Source organism: Cervus canadensis, chromosome 20 (assembly GCF_019320065.1).
Source record: "Cervus canadensis isolate Bull #8, Minnesota chromosome 20, ASM1932006v1, whole genome shotgun sequence".
Classification (NCBI taxonomy): domain Eukaryota; kingdom Metazoa; phylum Chordata; class Mammalia; order Artiodactyla; family Cervidae; genus Cervus; species Cervus canadensis.
The window spans coordinates 45,164,983-45,188,513 of NC_057405.1; the positions used below are offsets into that span (position 1 = coordinate 45,164,983).

At 39.8% G+C, this 23,531-nt stretch overlaps 1 protein-coding gene across 2 annotated transcripts in view; it reads right to left on the reverse strand.

Moving 5' to 3' along the window:
- Positions 1 to 23,531, reverse strand: part of LOC122422615 (nephrocan-like) — a 31,124-nt gene that overhangs the window by 2,829 nt on the left and 4,764 nt on the right. For both annotated transcript variants that reach the window (XM_043439066.1, XM_043439067.1), the window contains exons 2-3: positions 18,833 to 19,119; positions 6,002 to 6,903 (exon numbers count right to left, since the gene is read on the reverse strand). In XM_043439066.1, coding sequence (XP_043295001.1) covers positions 6,002 to 6,903; positions 18,833 to 19,021 — 1,091 coding nt within the window. In that variant the 5' untranslated portion in view covers positions 19,022 to 19,119. The remainder of the gene's footprint in view (positions 1 to 6,001; positions 6,904 to 18,832; positions 19,120 to 23,531) is intronic.

A 23,531-nucleotide genomic window follows, 5' to 3' on the forward strand; every position in this document is an offset into this window, starting at 1 on the left:
GTTACTGGAATGGGTAGCCATTTTCTTCTTCAGGGGAATCTTCCCAACCCAGGGATCGAACCCTAGTCTCCCGCATTGCTGGCAGATTCTTTACCATCTGAGCCACCAGGAAGCCCACAGTTACTGGCACTTAGCCTAAATTTTGCCCTTGGTTTTTTTCTTTGATATTTACATTTTATATTTATGTTTATGTATTTTATATTTGTATTCATCTCCTAAACCATATAATACATATACACACATAAGTATTTGTGCTTCTGAATATTTTAAAGTCATGCTTGTTTAAAGTGACTTTTTTAAAATTTGGAATTAAATTTACCTGACAAAATAGGTTAATTTACCAGGGAAAATCACTTCATACATTTTAACAGTGTGGTATAAGCTTCTGCAAAGACATTTTCTCTTAATAAGTTTGTTGTTAACACAATTAACAATTTTCAAATTGATATCCACAGTTAAATTCAGTTTGAAATTAATCCCTGAGAGAATGTAACTTTCTGCACACACCAGCTTATCCAGCTTACATCTCTAAAAGTTATACAGAAAATCAGTGTGTAGCTTTTTTTTTCCCCAAGAAAAAATAGACTGTTAATTGGTGATGATGCGGCAACCAAGGTTCTGTAACTATTGAGGGTACAAGGGGCACAGCTGAGGAAAGATACGGTAAACTCAAGAGTCGAGTCTACTTATTAAGACTTTGAGTTCTAACTCTGGCTATTCTATCTACTAGTATGTGACTTCAGGTAAATAATTTAGTTCTTTTTTTTTTTTTTGGCCACATCCACAGCATGTGGGATCTTTGTTCCCCAACTAGGGATTGAACCCACGCCGCTTGCATTGGAGGTGGAGTCTTAACCACTGGGCCACTGGGGAAGTCCCAGTTATTTAGCTTTTTAAAGCTTCTGATTTTCCAAGTGTTCACTGCACAGAAGTCACATAAAAATGTTAACTAAAGACAATGAGCAAGCCAAGCTTTTCTTTTAAACAAACACAGTTATTCAGTTATCAGCTGGGTAGCCAAAAACTGTACCTGTTCTTAGGAGTATCTTATTTTTCTTTCATGTTACTATGGAGAATCAAAATGGTATTATAAGAAGAATCTTCTGCTTTTGTGATCTTTTGGCAATCATTTAGTTCTTTGATATAATTTGTCTTTATAAGTCTGATTTTTATAAAAATGTAGCCCTGATTTTAAGACAAACAAGTGTCTAGAAATGCTGTTTGTTCTTTGGGCAGTATCCCTTTTTAGAGTAAAAAGAGAAACACCCCCATTTTGTCAGTAGATGGCACTTGAGTGTAAGAGAAAATGCTAACTAGCTTCATTAGGTTGTAGAAAGCTATTCTGGATTTGAATTATCTAAATTGTGAATAATGAAGGAACGGTGTAACTTATCTTTGTTCCCTGAGCTGCAGACTGGTGAAATGAGAAGCAGCAAAAAGTGAGACCCAGGTTCTGGGTAGTCTAAATTCTAAGTTGTTGTTGAGTCGCTCAGTCGTGTCCGATTCTCTTGCGACCCCATGGACTGTAGGCCGCCAGGCTCCTCTGTCCATGGAATTTTTCAGGCAAGAATACTGGAGTGGGTTGCCATTTCCTCCTTAAGGGGATCTTCCCGACCCAGGGATAGAACCGTGTCTCCTGCATTAGCAGGCAGACTCTTTACAGCTGAGTCACCAGGGAAGCCCAAGGAATAAATAGTATTGTGTTTTAATTCTTTATAGGAGGGAAACCATGGAAAAACTTTTTTGGGTCCTTCCAAATTTCAGGTTCAAAGAAAAGTTGCAGAGTAGGGGTTTGGTGGTCATGATGGGGAATTTAAAGATCACTTTCTACAAGAACACAGGCCAAGTTCTCTGACAGAGTAGAGAGTTGTGTGGCTTCATTTATGCCTCATGGGCATATACCCTCTGGTAGCTCATTACTTGCCCCATTGTCCTTTCCCAGTGTCCTCAACCTGGGCTACGCCTTAAATTCATCTGGGGAGTTTTTAAAAAATACTGATGCCTGGGGTGATGATGTAATTGGTTTGAAGTGAGGTCTAGGCATGAATGGGCTTTTTAAAAGTTATCCAGATAATTCAATTGTGAAATCAGATTTGAAAATTAGGGTTAGCTCAGGCTTGCAAGGGCTTCCCTGGTGGATCAGTGGTAAAAAATCTGCCTGCAATGCAGGAGACCTGGGTTCAATTCCTAGATTGGGAAGATCCCCTGGAGGAGGGCATGGCAACCCACTCCAGTATTCTTGCCTGGAGAATTCCACGGACAGAGGATCCTGGCGGGCTACAGTCCATGGGGTCACAAAGAGTCTGACAGGACTGAAGCGACCAAGCAGCAGCAGCAGCAGCAGGCTTCAGTTCAGTTCAGTCACTCAGTCGTGTCCCACTCTTTCCAACCCCATGACTGCAGCACGCCAGGCTTCCCTGTCCATCATCAGCTCCCGGAGTTTGCTCAAACTCATGTCCATTGAGTCAGTGATGCCATCCAACCATCTCATCCTCTGTCGTCCCCTTCTCCTCCCGCCTTCAATCTTTCCCAGAATCAGGGTCTTTTCCAATGAGTCAGTTCTTCGCATCAGGTGGCCAAAGTATTAGAGTTTCAGCTTCAGCATCAGTCCTTCCAATGAATATTCAGGACTGCTTTCCTTTAGGATTGACTGGTTTGGTCCTCCTGCAGTCCAAGGGACTCTTTCAAGAGTCTTCTCCAACATCACAGTTCAAAAGCATCAATTCTTCGGGACTCAGCTTTCTTCATAGTCCAACTCTCATATCCATACATGACCACTGGAAAAACCATAGCTTTGACTAGACAGACCTTTGTTGATAAAGTAATGTCTCTGCTTTTTAATATAGTGTCTAGGTTGGTCATAGCTTTTCTTCCAAGGAGCAAGTGTCTTTTAATTTCATGGCTGCAGTCACCATCTGCAGTGATTTTGGAGCCCAAAAATATAAAGTCTCTCACTATTTCCATTGTTTCCCCATCTATTTGCCATGAAGTGATGGGACCAGATGCCATGATCTTAGTTTTTCGAATGTTGAGTTTTAAGCAGTAGGCTTACAAACCCATTATACACTCTGTTGGGTAAAAGCACTGTGCTTTTTGTAGTCACTTATGAAAACACAGATACTCTGTCAGAAGTAATGAAGAATAATTATGCTACTTTTCACTCATTAAACTTAGCAGGATTACTTCCCCAAATGCTTTCTAAAAGTCACCTGAATAGAAAAATTCACTAAGTTCACAGTTTTGTCCATGGCTGTCATAGCCCACTGAGAATCCTTAGGTGATATAGTCACTCCCTAACCTGTTTTGACTTTTTTACTTGATTCATATTTTTTGGAGGAGCATGTAGTAATCAAAAATATAGCAGAGAAATTATTTAAATAACAAGAATGTTGTTGTTCAGTCACTCAGTCATGTCTGCCTCTTTGCAACCCCATGAACTGCAGCACTCCAGGCTTCCCTGTCCTTCACTGTCTTCCAGAGTTTGCTCAAACTCATGTCCATTGAATCGGTGATGCCATCCAACCATCTCATGCTCTGTCATCCCCTTCTCCTCCTGCCTTCAATTTTTCCCAGCAATCAGGGTCTTTTCCAATGAGTCAGTTCACATCAGCTTCAGCATCAGTCCTTCCAATGAATATTCAGGACTGATTTCCTTTAGGATTGACTTATTTGATCTCCTTGCTGTCCAAGGGACTCTCAAGAGTCTTCTCCAACACCACAGTTCAAAAGCATCAATTCTTTAGCATTCTGCCTTCTTTATGGTCCAACTCTCACATCTGTACATGACTACTGGAAAAACCATAGCTTTGACTATACAGACCTTTGTCAGCAAAGTGATATCTCTGCTTTTTAATACACTCTCTAGGTTTTTCAGAGTTTTTCGTCCAAGGAGCAAGCATCTTCTACTTTCATGGCTGCAGTCACCATCTGCAGTGATTTGGGAGCCCAAGAAAATAAAACCATTACCATTTCCATTGTTTCCCCATCTATTTGCCATGAAGTGATGGGACCGGAAGCCATGGGACCGGAAGCCATGATCTTGGTCTTAAGAATGAGAGTCTTGAAATACTGCCCACATGCTCTAGCCTTAGGGCCTTTGTACTGGCTGTTGTTTCTAGAACACTCCCACTCCCCCCATCCTGCCCACTGCCCGGCAAATAGCATTACAGCTAAATCTGTCAGCTTCTTCCAGTCTTTGCTTAAAGCTTACCTTTACAAGGGGAGTACTATTCTTACCTTATTAGAAATTACAACCAGCTACCCCCACTCTTTACAGTCTTGAACCTGGTAACCCTGCTTGTATTTTGTTGTTAATTAGAACACCTAACAATATCTAAATGTTATATAGTTTACTTATATATTATGTTGTCATTCTTTCATTCCTAGAATTTAAAAGCAAGAAGTTTTATCTCTTTATTAGACTGATGTATCCCAAGTGCCTGGTAAAGTACCTGGCACATGGTGAATGCCAAAACATACTTGTTGAATTAAATTGAGTGTATATGCATGCTTATTCATTAAGAGAAATTGATTATTTTAAAATCATTCTCAATATAGAATTTTAAATACAGATTTCAGTTTGAAAAATCACCTTTTGCTCTTTTGCACTGGGGATAGTTAACATACCATATACTTTTAAAATCTCTTTTTGAACTAGAAAAAAAATGAACATCTATCTATATAAAAGATAATTTTATTCCTTTCTCATTGATAAGAAAATTTATCATAATGAACAATGACAATAAGTAAATCTAGTGCCACAGGATCCTACAGAAGCCCGAAGTTGATATATTAATTGTGAGAAATTTGATAACGATAATAGAAGAGGAAGCCTTTTTTCTATAAAGTGCTGAAAAGAAAAAGAATCTGCCGATAGGCACATTTAATAAACAACATAGTATCTTTTTTAGGAGAATAACAGTACTTACTCTTCTATTTTTATTCTACTTTAAAATGTGAAACATGGGATAAAAGTTAAATAAATAGAGTCAATTAACATAAACATATTAGTTACAGATTATAACTTGGTTAGAGGGGAGCAAGTACAGTGGGTTGGGGATAGAAGTAGGGATATTTGGAAAAAAAATTATTAAGTGCCAGAGTATGAGGATATATGTGTGTTTGTGTGTGAGAGAAAGAAAATAGAAGCAGCAGCTGAAAACACAAGTAAGACCAACACAAACTGACTCACACTCACAGACGGGCCCACAGCAAACCACACAGCACCCCACAGCACTGAGAAACGCAAGGCTCCTAAATACATAACTCAAAACAAATACAATGTTAGATGTCAAGGTTTTGATGTTTCCCTTAGATACTATTTCAATGCTTTTAAAAATATAAATGTCTTACTACATGTCCCCCCTCAGTTTTTCCTGGGGTCCTTGCTTTGCTAGTGGTTAAGCACACGTCTTGCTTCCCAAATGGTGCAGTGGAATCTGCCTGCCAGTGCAGAAGATGCAAGAGACACGAGTTCCATCCTTGGGTCAGGAAGATCCCCTGCAGTAGGAAATGGCAACCCACTCCAATATTCTTGCCTGGAAAATTCCATGGACAGAGGAACCTGGCGGGCTACAGTCCATGGAGTTGTAAAGAGTCAGATAGGACGAAGCATGCACCCCCTTAAGCACATGCCTAGGGGGCCTGTTGCTGGATCCAGGCCATAGTTTAGAAAACCAGAACATATTTCTACAAGTAATAGCCCCCTGTGATGTTCCTTAGCATACTTCCCTGAAGCTGAGTTGCTTCTAATACAGATCTCTAATATAGATCTCCTTTTGGTATCTTGTCCCACAGGCAAGGTAAGTTAGTGTAGGAGTCAGCTTGAGGGCTGGAGATCCCAAACCCTTGTTTAAAATGTCTGCCTCTGAACCCTTGGATAGCTTTAATCAGATAAATTACGTTTACTTGGCCTACTTTTCTTTCTTCTATAATGTACTTAGTTGCCCCCATCTTTGGAAGACTACTCTGGTGAGTTACACAGATGATAAGGCTCACTTACCGCAGAGGTATAGACAGGAGGAGGTTCTGCTCCAAGGCCAGATTGGAGAGCTGGGAACACTTCTGCAGGGCTCCAGCTTCAAACAAGCTGACAATGTTGTTGTCCAGAAACAAGTGCTTCAAATCTCGGAGGTCCCGGAAATCCTGCGCCGTAACCTTCCGAATCAGATTATTGCTGATATCCAGCTTTTGTAGCCGGGCTGGCAGTCGGAGGGGCAACGTCTGGAGCTGGTTTTGGGACACCTCGAGAGTGGTTAAATTGGCAAGAAGTTGGGCCCCCTCGATGGAAGAGAGTGAGTTTTCTGACAGGTAAAGGTGGGAAAGATTCTCCAAGTGTTTCATATCTCGAAACCTCACCGCTTTGAGCCGGTTTCTCTCCATTTTTAAAGAGAGCAAAGATTTGGGCAGGTTAATAGGAATTTTAGTCAGAAAGTTACTACTGAAACTGAGAAATTGCAGAGACGGAAGGGAAGTGAAGAAGCTAGCTGGTATGAGATGCAGCTTGTTGTTCTCCATGCTCAGATGTTTCAGATGGGGAAGGGCCAGCGGTCCCTGCACATTCTCGATGTTGTTGGCGTCTAACGTCAAGCTTTGCAGACTGACAAGGGAGGAGAGCATGCTGGGAGAGACGGAAGATAGCAGGTTGTTCTTCAGTTCAAGGATTTTTAATTTCTTCAGTCCTTCAAAATCAGATCCGTGAAGCACATATATTGAATTATCATTTAGTTTTAACACTTCAAGGCTGGCCGGGAGAGCACGGGGGACCCGTCTTAACTTATTTTTCCAGAGTTCCAAGGTCTTCAAAGTACTCAGAGTTTTGAAAGTGTCGTTTTCTACTGACTCTGTGCCACTGGCCAACAGAAGAAAATCTTCTAGAGCTAACATTTGGGTAAAGTTAGATAGCTATTTTAAAAAAAAGAAAGAAAGAAAAAAAAAAAAAAAAAAGCAGGGATGGGGAAGAGAGGAGAAAGCAGTAAATTAGGATTATTATTTTAAAAAAGGCATATATGTTATCATTCAATACTAATGATGCTTCAGCTTTTTCCTTCAGGATCTATTTTATCTTATTTTATTTTTTTTACTAGAATTACTTAAAAGTTCTTTTAATTGGAGGAAAGTTGCTTTACAATATTGTATTGGTTTTGCTGTAGAACAACACGAATCAGTCATAATTATATACATATATGTTTACATACCCCTTCCCTCTTGAACCTCCCTCCCCACCCTATTCCCTTCCTCAAGGTCATCACAGAGCACAGGCTGGGCTCCATGTGGTTTTAAATTATCTCTTGGAAAAGAATAGAAACTCAGGTCCTGACCATTTTTATTCACAACTGCTAGCAGTATAAGGGGTCTAAAATATTTTAAGCATTTTCATACACTATTTGTAGACATAAAACTGGCCAACTTTTGCTATGTATTCTTTGATCCAGCAAATTTACTTCTAGGTAGAAGTGCTTACAAATTGCACAATGATGTGTGGGACAGGATGTTCTTTGTTGCATCATCTTGTAACAGCCAAAAAGGAAACAATCTGGAAATTTCACCAAACTGTTAACTAGAGTTGCTAACTCTTAGGGGGTAAGGTTATAGGGAATTTTCATTATCTATCTACATTTCGCATTGTTTAGATGTTTTAAAATTTTAAATTACATTTAAACAATTTTAAGCATTAAAAGTAAAAAAAAAAAAATTAGTGTCCTATATACTGCTATCAGTTGGATGGGCCTATCAGAGAGACATTTTCAAGTATATTATAGTTTGGAAAATTAGTCTCCTTGTTCCCACTCCCCAATTTTTGTTTCATTGATGAAAAAGATCCATGAAGAAACAAACAGGATACAGTGTCTCTATGTCTATAGAGCAAGGAGTCCTTTCATGCATATACCCCAGACCTAATGCTATTCCTCTCCTCTATTTTAGGAATTACCCAAATCTGATACACTTTCTCCATGGTTTGCAAGTTCAAGCACCCCTATCTTTCCACATATCCTCCAAACTCCTAGCTTGACATCTACCGCTTTTTTAGGATGATGTAATGTTTGGTATTTGTTTCTCAGAGTAAAATCATGGTTAGGTAAAAGAAGAATTGTTCCAGATTTTCCTCAGCTTGATAAATCTTCACAAAATCGTCAACCTGATTTAGAATTCAGTTAAGCTGGAATTTTCAATGACAATTTTATGTCTTACTGTCTACAGCTTCTAAATGTTTGATTTAATTGTGCAGTTGAATCCTTTTGTAATACCAGTATATGGTTAATACCTTCAAAGTGGGTTAATTCTGCAGCACATATTTGTTATATGTTTTTATACTATAGGAGAACCTGTGATGTGAATTATGGTATATTTTAAAGCATCTCCTAAAATGGTACACTAGTTGAAGAATCTCATGTTAAAAATTCAATAAACAAATATTTTTAATCATAAATTTTTGGCAGCTGCCTTGGCTTATATATTACTGCTAACATTTAATATTTTCTTAATGATTAACAGGATGCATTAATTAGTCATAGTCTCAAGAATAATACCTTTTTTTAAAAATTTGTTGAGCATCTACAAGTTCCATGTGCTTTTCTATATGTTATCATTAGTTCTCCTTATAACCCCGCAAATTTGAATTTCAACAAGGTCTACAGAACTCCAAAGCCCTTTCTTCCTCAACTCATCATTTTCTAATACATTTTCTGCTGCCTGTGGTCTATATTTAATGTTTTTCAAACACGTCTCAAGATCTGGACACAGATCATATTTTTAGAAAAGCAGAAATTTTAGAAATTATATAGTACAAATCTTCCATATAAGGGATGATTTAAGCTGGAATCAATATTGCCAGGAGAAATATCAATAACTTCAGATATGCAGATGACACCACCCTTAAGGCAGAAAGTGAAGAAGAACTAAAGAGCCTCTTGATGAAAGTGAAAGAGGAGAGTGAAAAAGTTGGCTTAAAACTTAACATTCATAAAACTAAGATCATGGCATCCGGTCCCATCACTTCATGGCAAATAGATGGGGAAACAATGGAAACAGAGAGAGACTTTATTTTGGGGGGCTCCAGAATCACTGCAGATGATGAGTGCAGCCATGAAATTAAGACACTTGCTCCTTGGAAGAAAAGTTATGGCCAACGTAGTCAGCATATTAAAAAGCAGAGACATTACTTTACCAACAAAGGTCTGTCTAGTCAAAGATATGGTTTTTCCAGTGGTCATGTATGGACATGAGAGTTTGACTATAAAGAAAGCTGAGTGCTGAAGAATTGATGTTTTTGACCTGTGGTGTTGGAGAAGACTCTTGAGAGTCCCTTGGAACTGCAAGAGGATCAAACCAGTCAATCCTAAAAGAAATCAGTCCTATATATTCATTGGAAAGACTGATGCTGAAGCTGAAACTCCAATACTTTGGCCACCTGATGCTAAGAACTGGCTCATTGGAAAAGACCCTGATGCTGAGAAAGATTGAAGGTGAGAGAAGGAGGGGATGACAGAGGATGAGATGGTTGGATGGCATCACTGACTCGATGGACATGAGTTTGAGCAAGCTCTGGGAGTTGGTGATGGACAGGGAAGCTTGGCGTGCTGCAGTTCATGGGGTCACAAAGATTCAGACATGACTGAGCGACTGAACTTAACTGAACTGAAGGGATAAAAAATTAAAATAAATGCGCTGTCCAAGACTCAGGGTGTTTAATCTATTCTTCATTCTAAAGTGCCTTTTTCTAGGCTTTCTTTCATATAGAGTCACAAGTGACTCTCCACATAGATTTGCACCTCTGGGACTGTTGATCTCCCCCAAAAAGACCTTGGTGTTGCTTCTATCTGCGTGACGACAAACCCTAAAAGACTGCTGACTATGCAGCCAGTCTCAGAGATGACATGGATCTGAATGGACAGTTTCTTTGAGGACAAAGTGTGGTGTGGGAGGTTCAATTTGTCTCCATTTTTATTTACAAAGTATATCGACTAGCCTACATAGTAAATACCAGTCATATTCTTAACTGAATCCAGGGAATAGTTGTTTTCTGTTATTAAGCATAGAGAACCTTTTCTCTTTATTAGGTGAATGCAGATTACTTTTGCCATAGCCAAAACAACACCCAGTTGTGGATGTGACTGGTGATGGAAATAAGGTCCAATGTTGTAAAGAGCAATATTGCGTAAGAACCTGGAATATTAGGTTCATGAATCAAGGCAAATTGGAAGTGGTCAAACTGGAGATGGCAAGAATGAGCATTAACATTTTAGGAATCAGCGAACTGAAATAGACTGGAATGGGTGAATTTAACTCAGATGACCATTATATCTACTACTGTGGGCAAGAATCCCTTAGAAGAAATGGAGTAGCCATCATAGTCAACAAAGGGTCCAAAATGCAGTACTTGGATACAATCTCAAAAATGACAGAATGATCTCTGTTCGTTTCCAAGGCAAACCATTCAAAATCACAGTAATCCAAGTCTATGCCCTGACCAGTAATGCTGAAGAAGCTAAAGTAAACAGTTCTATGAAGACCTATAAGACCTTCTAGAACTAACACACAAGAAACATGTCCTCTTCATTATAGGGAACTGGAATGCAAAAGTAAGAAGTCAAGAGCTACCTGGAGCTACAGGCAAATTTGGCCTTGCAGTACAAAACGAAGCAGGTCAAAGGCTAAAAGAGTTTTGCCAAGAGAACGTGCTGGTCATAGCAAACACCCTCTTCCAACAACACAAGAGAAGACTCTACACATGGACATCACCAGATGGTCAATACCAAAATCAGATTGGTTATATTCTTTGCAGCCAAAGATGGAGAAGCTCTATACAGTCAGCAAAAACAAGACTGGGAGCTGACTGTGGCTCAGATCATGAACTCCTTCTTGCCAAATTCAGACTTAAACTGAAGAAAGTAGAGAAAGACACTAGACCATTCAGGTATGACCTAAATCAAATCCCTTACAATTATACAGTGTAAGTGACAAATAGATTCAAGGGATTAGATCTGATAGACAAAGTGCCTGAAGAACTATGGACGGAGGTTTGTGACACTGTACAGGAGGCAGTGATCAAGACCATCCCCAGGAAAAAGAAATGCAAAAAGGCAAAATGGCTGTCTGAGGAGGCCTTACAAGTAGCTGAGAAAAGAAGAGAAGCAAAAGGAAAAGGAGAAAAGGAAATATATACCCATTTGAATGCAGAGTTCTAAAGAATAGCAAGGAGAGATAAGAAAGCCTTTCTCAGTGATCGATGCAAAGAAATAGAGGAAAACAATAGAATGGGAAAGAGTAGAGATGGCTTCAAGAAAATTAGAGACACCAAGGGAACATTTCATGCAAAGCTGAGCACAATAAAGGACAGAAATGGTATGGACCTAACAGAAGCAGAATATATTAAGAGGAGGGGGCAAGAATACACAAAAGAACTAAACAAAAAAGATCTTCATGACCCAGATAACCACGATGGTGTGATCACTCACTAGAGTCAGACATCCCGGAATGTGAAGTGAAGTGGGCCTTAGGAAGCATCATTGTGAACAAAGATAGTGGAGGTGATGGAATTCCAGTTGAGCTATTTCAAATCCTGAAAGATGATGCTGTGAAAGTGCTGCATTCAATATGCCAGCAAATTTGGAAAACTTAGCAGTGGCCACAGAACTGGAAAAGGTCAGTTTTCATTCTAATCCCACAGAAAGGCAATGCCAAAGGATGCTCAAACTACCACACAATTGCACTCATCTCACATGCTAGCAAAGTAATGCTCAAAATTCTCCAAGCCAGGCTTCAACAGTATGTGAACCATGAACTTCCAGATGTTCAAGCTGGATTTAGAAAAGGCAGAGGAACCAGAGATCAAATTGCCAACATCCATTGGATCATTGAAAAAGCAAGAGAGTTCCAGAAAAACTCTACTTCTGCTTTTTGACTATGCCAAAGCCTTTGATGGTGTGGATCACAACAAACTGGTGGAAAATTCTCCAAGTGATGGGAATACCAGACCACCTGACCTGCCTCCTAAGAGATCTGTATGCAGGTCAAGAAGCAACAGGTAGAACTGAACATGGAACAACAGACTGGTTCCAAATCGGGAAAAGGAGTCCGTCAAGGCTGTATATTGTCACCCTGCTTATTTAACTTCTATACAGAGTACATCATGTAAAATGTTGGGCTGGATGAAGCACAAGCTGGAATCAAGATTGTCAGGAGAAATATCAATAACCTCAGATATGCAGATGACACCACCCTTATGGCAGAAAGTGAAGAAGAACTAAAAAGCCTCTTCGTGAAAGTGAAAGAGGAGAGTGAAAAAGTTGACTTAAAGCTCAACATTCAGAAAACTAAGATCATGGCATCTGGTCCCATCATTTCATGGCAAATAGATGGGGAAATAATGGAAATAGTGAGATACTTCATTTTGGAGGGTTCCACAATCACTGCAGAAAGTGACTGCAGCTATGAAATTAAAAGATGCTTGCTCCTTGGAAGAAAAGCTATGACCAAACTAGACAGCATATTAAAAAACGGAGACTTTACTTTACCAACAAAGGTCCATCTAGTCAAAGCTATGGTTTTTCCAGTAGTCATGTATGGATGTGAGAGTTGGACTGTAAAAAAAACTGAACGCTGAAGAATTGATGCTTTTGACCTGTGGTGTTGGAGAAGACTCTTGAGAGTCCCTTGGACAGCATGGAGATCCAACCAATCAATCCTAAAGGAAATCCGTCTTGAATATTCTGATGCTGAACCTGAAACTCCAATACTTTGGCCACCTGATGCAAAGAACTGACTCATTTGAAAAGACCCCAATGCTGGGAAAGATTGAAGGCAGGAGGAGAAGGGGATGACAGAGGATGAGATGGCTGGATGGCATCACTGATCTGATGGACATGAGTCTCAGTAGGCTCCAGGGGTTGGTGGTGGACAGGGAGGCCTGCGGTGCTGCAATCCATGTGGTTGCAAAGAGAGGGACAGGACTGAGCGACTGAACTGCAGTGATTGTTGGTGAAAATGGCCTACCATTTTCTAAATATTTACTATGCTTATCTTTTATCTTTTAATTGAAGGATACTTACTTTACAGTGTTGTATTCGTTTCTGCCATACAACAACTTGAAACAGCCTTAAGTATACTTATATCTCCTCCTTCTTGAACCTCCCTCCCATCCCAGCCATCTAGGTCGTCACAGAGCACCGGGTTGAGCTCCCTGTGTTGTTCAGCAGCGTCCCACTAACTACCTGTCTTACATCTGCTAGTGTATGTGTCAATGTTACTCTCTCACCCTTGTCCCACCTTCTCCTTCCCCTGCTGTGTCCACACGTCTGCTTTCTATGTCTGCGTCTCTGTTCCTACCCTGCAAATAAGCTCATCAGTACCATTTTTCTAGGTTCCATATATATGTGTTAATACACAACACTTGTTTTTTCTTTCTGACTTACTTCACTCTGCATAACAGCCTCTGGGTTCACCCATGTCGCTAGAACTGACACATACAATGCTTACATTTACAAAGTTCTGTGTGTAAACATGATTGTTCCCTTTTCAATGAGAGAAACTAAAGCTCAAGAAGGCAAAACGATCTGTCCAAGTATTTCATGCTAGGAAGTGGAAAGGCTGGGCTTCCAATCCAGGTTTATCTTACCCTAACACATACATTTAAAAAAAACTTAATCTATTTATTTTTATTGGAGGCTAATTACTTTACAGTACTGTGGTGGTTTTCGCCATATATTGACATGATTCAGCCACAGGTGTACATGTGTCCCCCATCCTGAACCCCCCTCCCACCTCCCTTCCCACCCCATCCCTCTGGGTTGTCCCAGAGCACTGGCTTTGAGTGCCCTGCTTCATAAATTGAACTTGCACTGGCCATCTATTTTACATATGGTAATATACATGTTTCAATACTATTCTCTCAAATCATCCTACCCTTGCCTTCTCCCACAGAGTTCAAAAGTCTGTTCTTTACATCTGTGTCTCTTTTGCTGTCTTGCATATAGGGTCATAGTTACCATCTTCTTTCTAAATTCCATAATATGGGTCAATATACAGTATTTGTCTTTCTCTTTCTGACTTATTTCACTGTGTATAACAGGCTCCAGTTTCATCCATCTCATTAGAACTGAGTCAAATGTGTTCTTTTTTAATAGCTGAGTAATATTCCATGGTGTATATGTACCATAGCTTCCTTATCCATTCGTCTGCTGATGGGCATCTAGGTTGCTTCCATGTCCTGGCTATTATAAACAGTGCTGCAATGAACATTGGGGTGCACGTGTCTCTTTCAGATCTGGTTTCCTTGGTGTGTATGCCCAGCAGTGGGATTGCTGGGTCATATGGCAGTTCTAGTTCCAGTTTTTTAAGGAATCTCCACACAGTTCTCCATAGGAGCTGTGCTAGTTTGCATTCCCACCAACAGTGTAAGAGGGTTCCCTTTTCTCCATACCCTCTCCAGCATTTATTGCTTGTGGGCTTTTTGATGGCAGCCATTCTGACCGGTGTGAGATGGTACCTCATTGTGGTTTTGATTTGCATTTCTCTGATAATGAGTGATGTTGAGCATCTTTTCATGTGTTTGTTAGCCCTCTGTATGTCTTCTTTGGAGAAATGTTAACACATATGTTTTTAACTTTCCTGTTTGTGAAGTGTATAGAGTTCTGGTGCCACAATGAAGAAGACACTCATTGATTTTCAACTTATCAGTTGAGTTTGCAAAGCTGACAAAAGGAAAAAAATCTGCCAGACTTGTTTTTTCCATTTCCGTGGCCTGAGCAGGGTTGTGCTCAAGAGATATGGAAAGAGATGCTTTTGCCCTGGAGCTAACCTTGGGACTGTTGGCCATTTGTCAACATTGGTTAAAAAGCAAGGCAAGTGTGGCTTGGTATTAACAATTAGGCTTAGGGAAAAAAAAAGAAAAGAAAAACAGGCTTAGAAAGCTTAGCTAAGTAAAATGCCTGCCATCACATTTTTACAGTTTGGTGAACCTAATACTTTATGGAGATAAAAGTTGCCTTATAATATGAAAAGTTAAAGAAAAAAAAAAAAGGCTGGGCGGCCAATTCTGCTGGTCTCTCCGTGAAAAGACTTTGTTTCAGTTTTCAGTTCTGGGAAGCCCCCTCTCCAAGCACTAGAGGATCACAGAACTTCCTTAGGCTCTGTTTAGGTCAAATGCACATAGGAAGCTGACACATGTTCACAGTGACTGCCTCAGACACATGTGAACCAAGCCAGCAAGGAGTTTTCTAAACTATGTCGGAATTTTTCCTGATCATCAAAGCAGCATTTGTTCTCTGTAAAAAAATTTAAAAATTCTGGAAAGTATGGAGAGAATATAAAAAGAATTCATAATCTCTCCCTTGTTGATAAACTGTATATTTCTCTTTAAAAAAATATGTATTTATTTATTTGGCTGCAGTCGGTCTTAATTGGGGGCTTCCCAGGTGGGGTAGTGGTAAAGAATCTTCCTGCCAATGCAGGAGACCCAAGAGATGCAGGTTCATTCCCTGGGTGGGGAAGATCCCCTGGAGGAGGCAATGGCAACTCACTCCAATATTCTTGCCTGGAAAATTCCATGGACAGAGGAGCCTGGCGGGCTACAGTCCACGGGGTCGCAAATAGCCAGACACAACTGAGGGGCAGCACTGAGACTGCAGTTGTGGCACTGGTATCTAGTTCCCTCACCAGGGATCAAACCCAGGCTCCCTGCGTTGGGAGCACAGAGTCTTACCCACTGGGCCATCAGGGAAGTCCCTATATATTTCTTACGCAAGAAGAATTTGAAGTACCTTCTTCTCTTCCACAAAAGATGTGAAGTAAAATTAGTTTCACTGACTGCCGCCAGAAAGACATTTCTGTGTGCATGCTAAGTTGCTTCAGTTGTATCCAACTCTTTGCGACCGTACGGACTGTAACCCGCCAGGTTCCTCTGTCCACGGAATTCTCCAGGCAAGAATACTGGAGTGGGTTGCCATGCCCTCCTCCAGGGATCTTTCCATCCCAGGAATTGAACCTGCATCTCCTGTGGCTCCTGCATTGCAGGCAGGTTCTTTACCACTGAGTCACCGGGGAATCCCAAAGACATTTCTATTTGTCCTTTATATGTTAGAGCTAAACCTGTAAAACTCTTAGAAGAAAACACAGGCATGCATTGTCATGACCTTGGGTTTGGTAAAAGTTATCTTGGGTATGACACCAGATAATGAGCCTCTCCAGCAGCACCAGCTGTCCAGGTATAGGAGAAACAAAGGAAAGTGATCATGCTAAATAGAGACTGAGGCTTTGCTGAATAAGTGTTGAGATACTTAATTGTGGGACGCAAAAGGGGAAGGGGTAGGGAAAGAAGATAAATAAGAAATGAACTAATTATCTGAGAGAATGTGGGTAGATCTAGGATTAGAAGTCTCCATGAGGTAGAATGATAAGTGCAGAATATGGCAGCTGAATGGAAAGAAGATAAGGACAAGAGAGTGCATATGGGAATTCAAGATTTTTGATTAGAGAAATTTCAGGTATAACAAGGATTATGATATAAGCAAGAGTAGACAGCTGTGGAGAACTGGAAATGTAGAGAGATAATTTTTTTGAGTTCAAGGAAGTGTGGGACTGGGATATCGAACGCTAAAGGCACCCCAAAAGATGCAGAACTTAGGATGGAGAGGAAGGAGACTTAGGATGAGAGACAGGGGCAGAGTCCAAGACTCACAGAGGAACAAACGGAGTGTTATTGTCGGCTGGTGTGCACCTCAAAGAAGTAGGGATTTTTACAGATAAGTGGATGAATAAAGTCCCCCTTTTCTTGAGGGCAGGAACTGTGAATTTTTAATACTTTTTCTTTTTTGACTGTGCTGTGTGGCTTGTAGCATCTTTGTTCCCCGACCAGGGAGTAAACCTGGGCCACATCAGTTGAGAGCCTAGAATCCTAACCACTGGGCCACCAAGAAACTCCTGGAACTGAATTTTTCATCTTTTGTCTATAGTCTCAACCACAGCATTCATGGACCCAAAGACAGTTGAATCATATGAACAAGTAACAGAAACATTTAAAATTGTGGTATATATACACATACACATATATTATATATATATATAAATATGCTCTGCATGCATACATATATATGTTATGTATGTGTATATATGTATGCATATGTATGTGTGTGTTGTGTATATATATATAGTTTCTATTGTTATTAATCTGTAGATCCATTTTAAGGCTTTTTCTTTAAAATACATGCACCCAATGTTTATCAAACCAGATAAACAGAATAACACTGCATTCACTAGATGCAAGTAACCTATGGTCATTTAAAGCCTAAGGATTTTTAAAAGGGAAAAGAGAAGTATTATTGTTTAGAACTTTCTACTTCCTTCACCAAACAGTCCTCTCTTTCTTCAACTTTTCTGCTGAAAACAGTCCTTCCTAGAGATAATTAACTAGGTTAAAGTCAGGAAAGTGGCAATATTGCTATTCAATGAACCTAAACCAATCAATATTGCTGTTCAATGAAACTAAACCAATGACAAATGAACTCAATCAGTAAGTGAATTTGAGGAGAGACATAATTTCATCTTATTGACTGCAGAGCAACAGTGGGGGATCATTACCAGGGTTAGTTGACACTCCACCTCTCAGTATCTCAAGTCCTCAGGACAAATATTTAAGCATTTTGCCCTTTAACCGGGTGTCTTGCTTGAATGCTGAGACCTGACAGGCATTAGGCACTACTGGATTAGAAGAGGAAAGTAAACAGATGATGACTAGGCAATGGTGCTTATTGAACCTTGACATAAATACCATGCCACAAATTTCAAACTCCCAGTGTTTGTGGCACCTACATTAAAATTTCTTGTCCAAATAAAACAGGGGGACAGGGAGGTGTCTCTGAAAGAAAAGTACATTCATCTGCTGACTCTCTGCACCTGGATCATAGACAGGTATTTCCTTATCTTAAGGTTTGGATTGATGAGGGAGAAGTGGTGACCAGAGAGTCATAGGATTTTCCATCTAGAAAATTCCTGGGATCCCCAATCTAATCCAGCCTTCTCATGTCATAAAAGTAACAAATAAGGTCCAGAGATTTTTTTTTTAACTGCTTGTCTAAGGTAATTCTATCTCTAGTGAGAAAACTAAAATGAGAACTCTAGTCTCTTGGTACCTTTCAAAATACCAAAGGTCAAAAACAAGTTTCTTCATGTTATACAAGTCAGACAGATCTATAGCACTCTTTTCAAGTGCCCTCTGAATAGGAAAGCATGAAAATAAAAGCCATAATTAAAAGCATATAGATCAACTAAAAATAAATAAATTAAAAAATTAAAGCACACAGAATGAGAATTTCAGTAATGTGGCAAAACAAAAATGTGTATTTCTTTTGTATAAGTTTCCATAAAGACATTAATGCCCAGCTGGTTTGTAGGGTTTGTATGAATAATTCTCACATGCTGTGTTTATCTTGATAGCCTTATCATCTGCCTTCTATGGCATAAACAAAAGTATGTTTTTTCCCCCAAAACAAATTCTTTTTAAAATGGGGACCTGAAGGAGCCATATGCTCTCAAACTCTTTTTGTTAAGAATCATTACTCTGCTTTTACTCTGCAACAACATAATTAAAATTTTAAAAAACTAAAACAAAATATTATTTTATTATGGCGGGGGAGGGGGGGGAGGGCTCCTTCCCTAAAATGAAATATCCAGAGGCATATACCCATCTCAGTACACAGAGCAAACAGGTAGCTAGGGCAGCGACACAATTTCATAACCATCGCTTTTAAGTTTCGATTCTTTACATTAAGTTTAACACCCCCACGGTCACCCCTTCACCCTGTCTCACAAATAAAGTTGCAGGAGAATGAGTGATTACCTGAAGGTGCTGGATTTTGCTATGGCTGATGTAGAGCTTCTTGGTGGTGGCAGGAATGCCCGATGGTACCTCCGTTAGCCTGTAGCATTGCACCAGGTGCTCTGAGTCACAGCTGCATCGCCCAGGACAGCGAGGATCGAGGCCATAGCAGAGAGCGAGCAGAGCAAGGAAGGCGTAAAGCAGACACATCTCCCCAGCAGGGCCTCTCACGTAGCCGGCGAGTGTTCGGGCGACGGCTCACTTTTTATACCGTGAAATCTGATCATAGAACCTTATGAATGTGTACTCTGTCAATGTAAGAAGACAGGAGAGAAAAAATTCCCAATTTGCCTGGGTTAAAATGTTAGCAACTATTACAAAGAGGAAGGCACTTAAACATTGATAAGCTGCCTTAATATTTGTAGGTGAGCAACACCCTATGTTATTTATGGCTTGAAAGGCTAATCTGCAAACACCTCTATTATCTGTAGTTTCCTTGTTTTGTTAAATGTGACACTCGGGAATTAGGGGCAGAAGACAAAGAGTTGTTTTATAGTGGGCTATAAAACCATTGCGTTTTCTGTGACCCTGTATTAAAACCATTTTTGTGGGACTGCAATGGGCAGGTGTTTTCTCCTCATGTTAACCAGTGTGGGAAAATAGACAGGTTTTTTATTTATGATTGTTGTTTCAGTATTTTATTGCTAGTGAAACAATGGGGGTACAATGGAGAGATGTTTACAGCCACAGGTAACTTGTTTGATTCATCTGTCACTTGATCACCCTCATATCACATATAGAAAATAACTTTTGTTGTTCAAAAATATTACTGACTCAGATGAAAATCAAACATCACACTAGGTCTTTGCTTGTTTATCTTTACAAACAAACTTTATCTTTGTTTGTTTGTAATAATGGAAGGAAAGTCCTTTAGTTTCTTCAGAGGAACTTGGTCGTGAATTCCTTCCAGTGAGGGAAAGCTTCCTATGTCCTGGGGGCCCCATAATTGTGACTTCCTGTCTTGCTGTGTTCATCCCTGCTGAAGGAATTTGAAAGCATTTTAAGCAAAAAGATTATCTAGAGAAACTCTTTCCTCCCAAATGGAAGACCTAAATTTCCCATATGGCTTCAGCAGATGGCTCCTAGAAACCCCTTCTAATATTGAAAATCTTCTCTGATCTCCTCTTCAACCTTACTTTGCTACAGTTGTCATTTCGAAGGCAAAAGTTTCTTGGCTCTAATAATCAATTCATTCTATTTCCAGAGTAAGGATTTTGTGTGCTTTTCCCAAGAGACTTTTCCTACTCCCCTTTTCTGATGTTTGTCCTCTGTTTTCTTTTACTATCAGAGACAGGAAGTGATAAGAGATTTCTGTCAATATTCTGATTTTCAAGAAGCTTTATTATTTATTTCTTTTGTCCAGTAATAGAATTTTTTTTTTAATTTTTAGAATTTTCAAATAAGAAAGCAATGCTCAGTAAAAGAAAATTTGGAAAAAGGAGCAAGGAAGGGGAAAAAAAACTTTAGTCCTATCTCCAAAACAAACCTTTTTTTCCATTCTTTTTTCTCTGCCTAGGCTTTGAAATGGCAAAAAGAGGGTCTCAATAAATGACAGTTGTGGGAATTCCTTGGCAGTCCAATGGTTAGAACTCTGTGATTCCACTGTAGGGGGCACGGGTTCCACTGCTGGTTGGGAAACTAAAATTCCAAAAGCTGCTTGTGGCTAAAGAAAAGAAAGAAATAGTTGTCTCTGTTTAGGTTATTAGTTGCAAGCAGTGGAAACAAATTCTGACCAATTTAAGAAGAAAAGGAATTACTGAAAGGAAGTTGTGTAGCACACAGAATTGTAGGAAAATCTGGAGAACCAGATTTTAAAGTGGACAAGAATAAAGGAAGGCTACCTACCCAGAGGGCTTCCCAGGTAGCACTAGTGGTAAAGAACCCGCCTGCCAAAGCAGGAGATGCAAGAGACCCAAATTCGATCCCTGGATCCCTGGGTCGGGAAGATCCCTTGGAGGAGGGCATGGCACTGGGTCGCAAAAGTCAGATACAACTGAAGCAACTTCGCATGCACGCATGTATTCAGCCAGAATCACACACTTCAGTATAGTGTCGACACAACATAGATGCCCTTGCTTCTACCACTGAACTGGAAATTGGATATGCTTGCTGACCCTGTGGCTACTGAAAAAGGATGCTGCTACCCTCACCTTCTCTCTACTCCCTATCAGCAAGAATTCTCTCAATCCCTGCCTCACAATCTCCATGTTAAAAATTTCAGGTGGATAATTTTTTGGTTAGGGGAACCTGGGTCATATGCCTATGCTGTAGCTGTCACAGAGCTGGGAAAGTGTTATCTGATGTTTTCAGTTCATTATGGAAGGAGGAATAAATTTCCAGTATTCCAGTCACATAAGTAGACAATTCCCTAACCAAAGGAAAGTTTTAGTCATTCAGTCGTGTCTGACTCTTCGTGACCGCATGGATTGTAGCCCACCAGGCTCCTCCAGCCATAGAATTCTCCAAGGCAAGAATACTGGAGTGGGTTGCCATTCCTTTCTGCAGGGGATCTTCCCAACCCAGGCATCAAACCTGGGTTTGATCTGCATTGTAAGCAGGTTCTTTACCATCTGAGCCACGAGGCAAGTCCTGGGGTTCAAATATGGACAGCCCACCATTTTTAGTGACAAATGTCCACACTAGAAATCTTTTCACCCTCACTCTTGCTCATCATGACCACAAAAGTCAAATGAGTTTTGAGTGAGTTGCAACCACCTGAGGGTCAAATTATACTTCTAACAATGGTTGTGACATCGCTTTTTGTGTCATTGTTTGCTATACATTTTTGATTTGTTCATTTAGAAGGCTATAAAAATTCTAATGAGATCATTTAAAAAAAAGTTTGTTTTTTAAATATACATACAAAGAAAAGATAATTAACATTAAATGGTGTTCAGAATTGAGTTGTTTTGGGTCCCTTTTAGAACTAATCCGAAAGAAATATAAATGACAGGCTGATGAGGGGGTAGTCTGTTTGATCTGCAAAGTCTGATAATCTGAGATGTAAACAGTAACCTGACAGTGGATGAATGAGGAAGAATCAATGATTAGTAAACTCTGATAGCGTTGTTGATAAATGGTGGTTTTAGATAGTGCTCACCCAAACCTGGAACTGTGGGAGAGGGTAAATGAAGAATGTAGATCAGGTAACAGTGGGAAAGCAATTATAGTAAGTCTTTGAGCATGTAAGGGAATAGAAATATAGTAATATGGATTTTTGTAAACTTTATTGAAATATAGTTTATTTACAAAGTTGTGTTAATTTCTGCTGTACAACAAAGTGATTCAGTTATACTACATATATTCTTTTTCATATCCTTTTCCATTATGGCTTAGCCTAGGATATTAAATATAATTCCCTGTGCTCTACAGTAAGAGCTTGTTATTTATTCATCCTGTAAATAATAGTTTGCATCTGCTAATCCCGAACTCCCCATCCTTCCATCCTTCATTTCCCTTCGCCCTTGGCAGCCACAACTCCAGATCTGTAGGTCTCCTTCTCTTTCATATGTCTGTTCATTTGTATCATTTATTTTTAGATACCACATGTAAGTGGTATATGACATGTGTCTTCCTCTGACTTGCTTCACTTAATATGATAATCTCTAGGTCCATCCATGTTGCTGTAAATGGCACTACTTCACTCTTTTTATGGAGAAGTAGTATTCCATTGTATGTATGTATATGTGCGTGTGTGCTGAGTCGATTCAGTCATGTCTGACTCTTTGCAACTCTATGGACTGTAGCCCACCAGGCTCCTCTGTCCATGGGATTTTCCAGGCAAGAATGCTGGAGTGGGTTGCCATTTCCTTCTCCAGGGGATCTTCCTGACCCAGTGATTGAAACTGTGTCTTTTACATCTCCTGCATTGGCATTTGCAGCAAGGTCTTTACCACTAGTGCCACCTGGGAAGCCATGTGTGTGTGTGTGTGTGTGTGTGTGTGTGTGTGTGTGTGTGTGTGTGTGTGTGTGTGTGTGTGTGTGTGTGTGTGTGTGTGTGTGCGCGTGTGTGTGTGTATTTGATATATGTATCACATCTTCTTTATTCATTTATCTGTAGATGGACATTTAGGTTATTTCCATGTGTGTGTGTGTGTGTGTGTGTGTGTGTGTGTGTGTGTGTGTGTGTGTGTGTGTGTGTGTGTGTGTGTGTGTGTGTGTGTGTGTGTGTGTGTATTTGATATATGTATCACATCTTCTTTATTCATTTATCTGTAGATGGACATTTAGGTTATTTCCATGCCTTGGCTATTGTATTATAAATAGTGCTGCTATGAAAATAAAGGTACATGTATCTTTTCAAGTAGTAGTTTTGTCTGGCTATATGCCCAGAAGTGGGGTTGCTGGTCATATGGCAACTCTATTTTTAGTTTTTTAAGAAGCCTCCATACTGTTTTGCATAGTGGCTGCACCAATTTACATTTCCACCAACAGTGTAAGTGGGTTCCCTTTTTTCCACACCCTCTCCATCATTTATTATTATAGACTTTTTAATGATGGCCATTCTGATTCACGTGAGGTGGTACCTGATTGTAGCTTTGATTTACATTACTCTATTAACTAGCAATGATGAGCAGCTTTTCATGTGCCTATTGGTATCTGTATGTCTTCTTTGAAGAAATGTCTATTTAGATCTTCCAGTCTAAATAGATGGCATCTA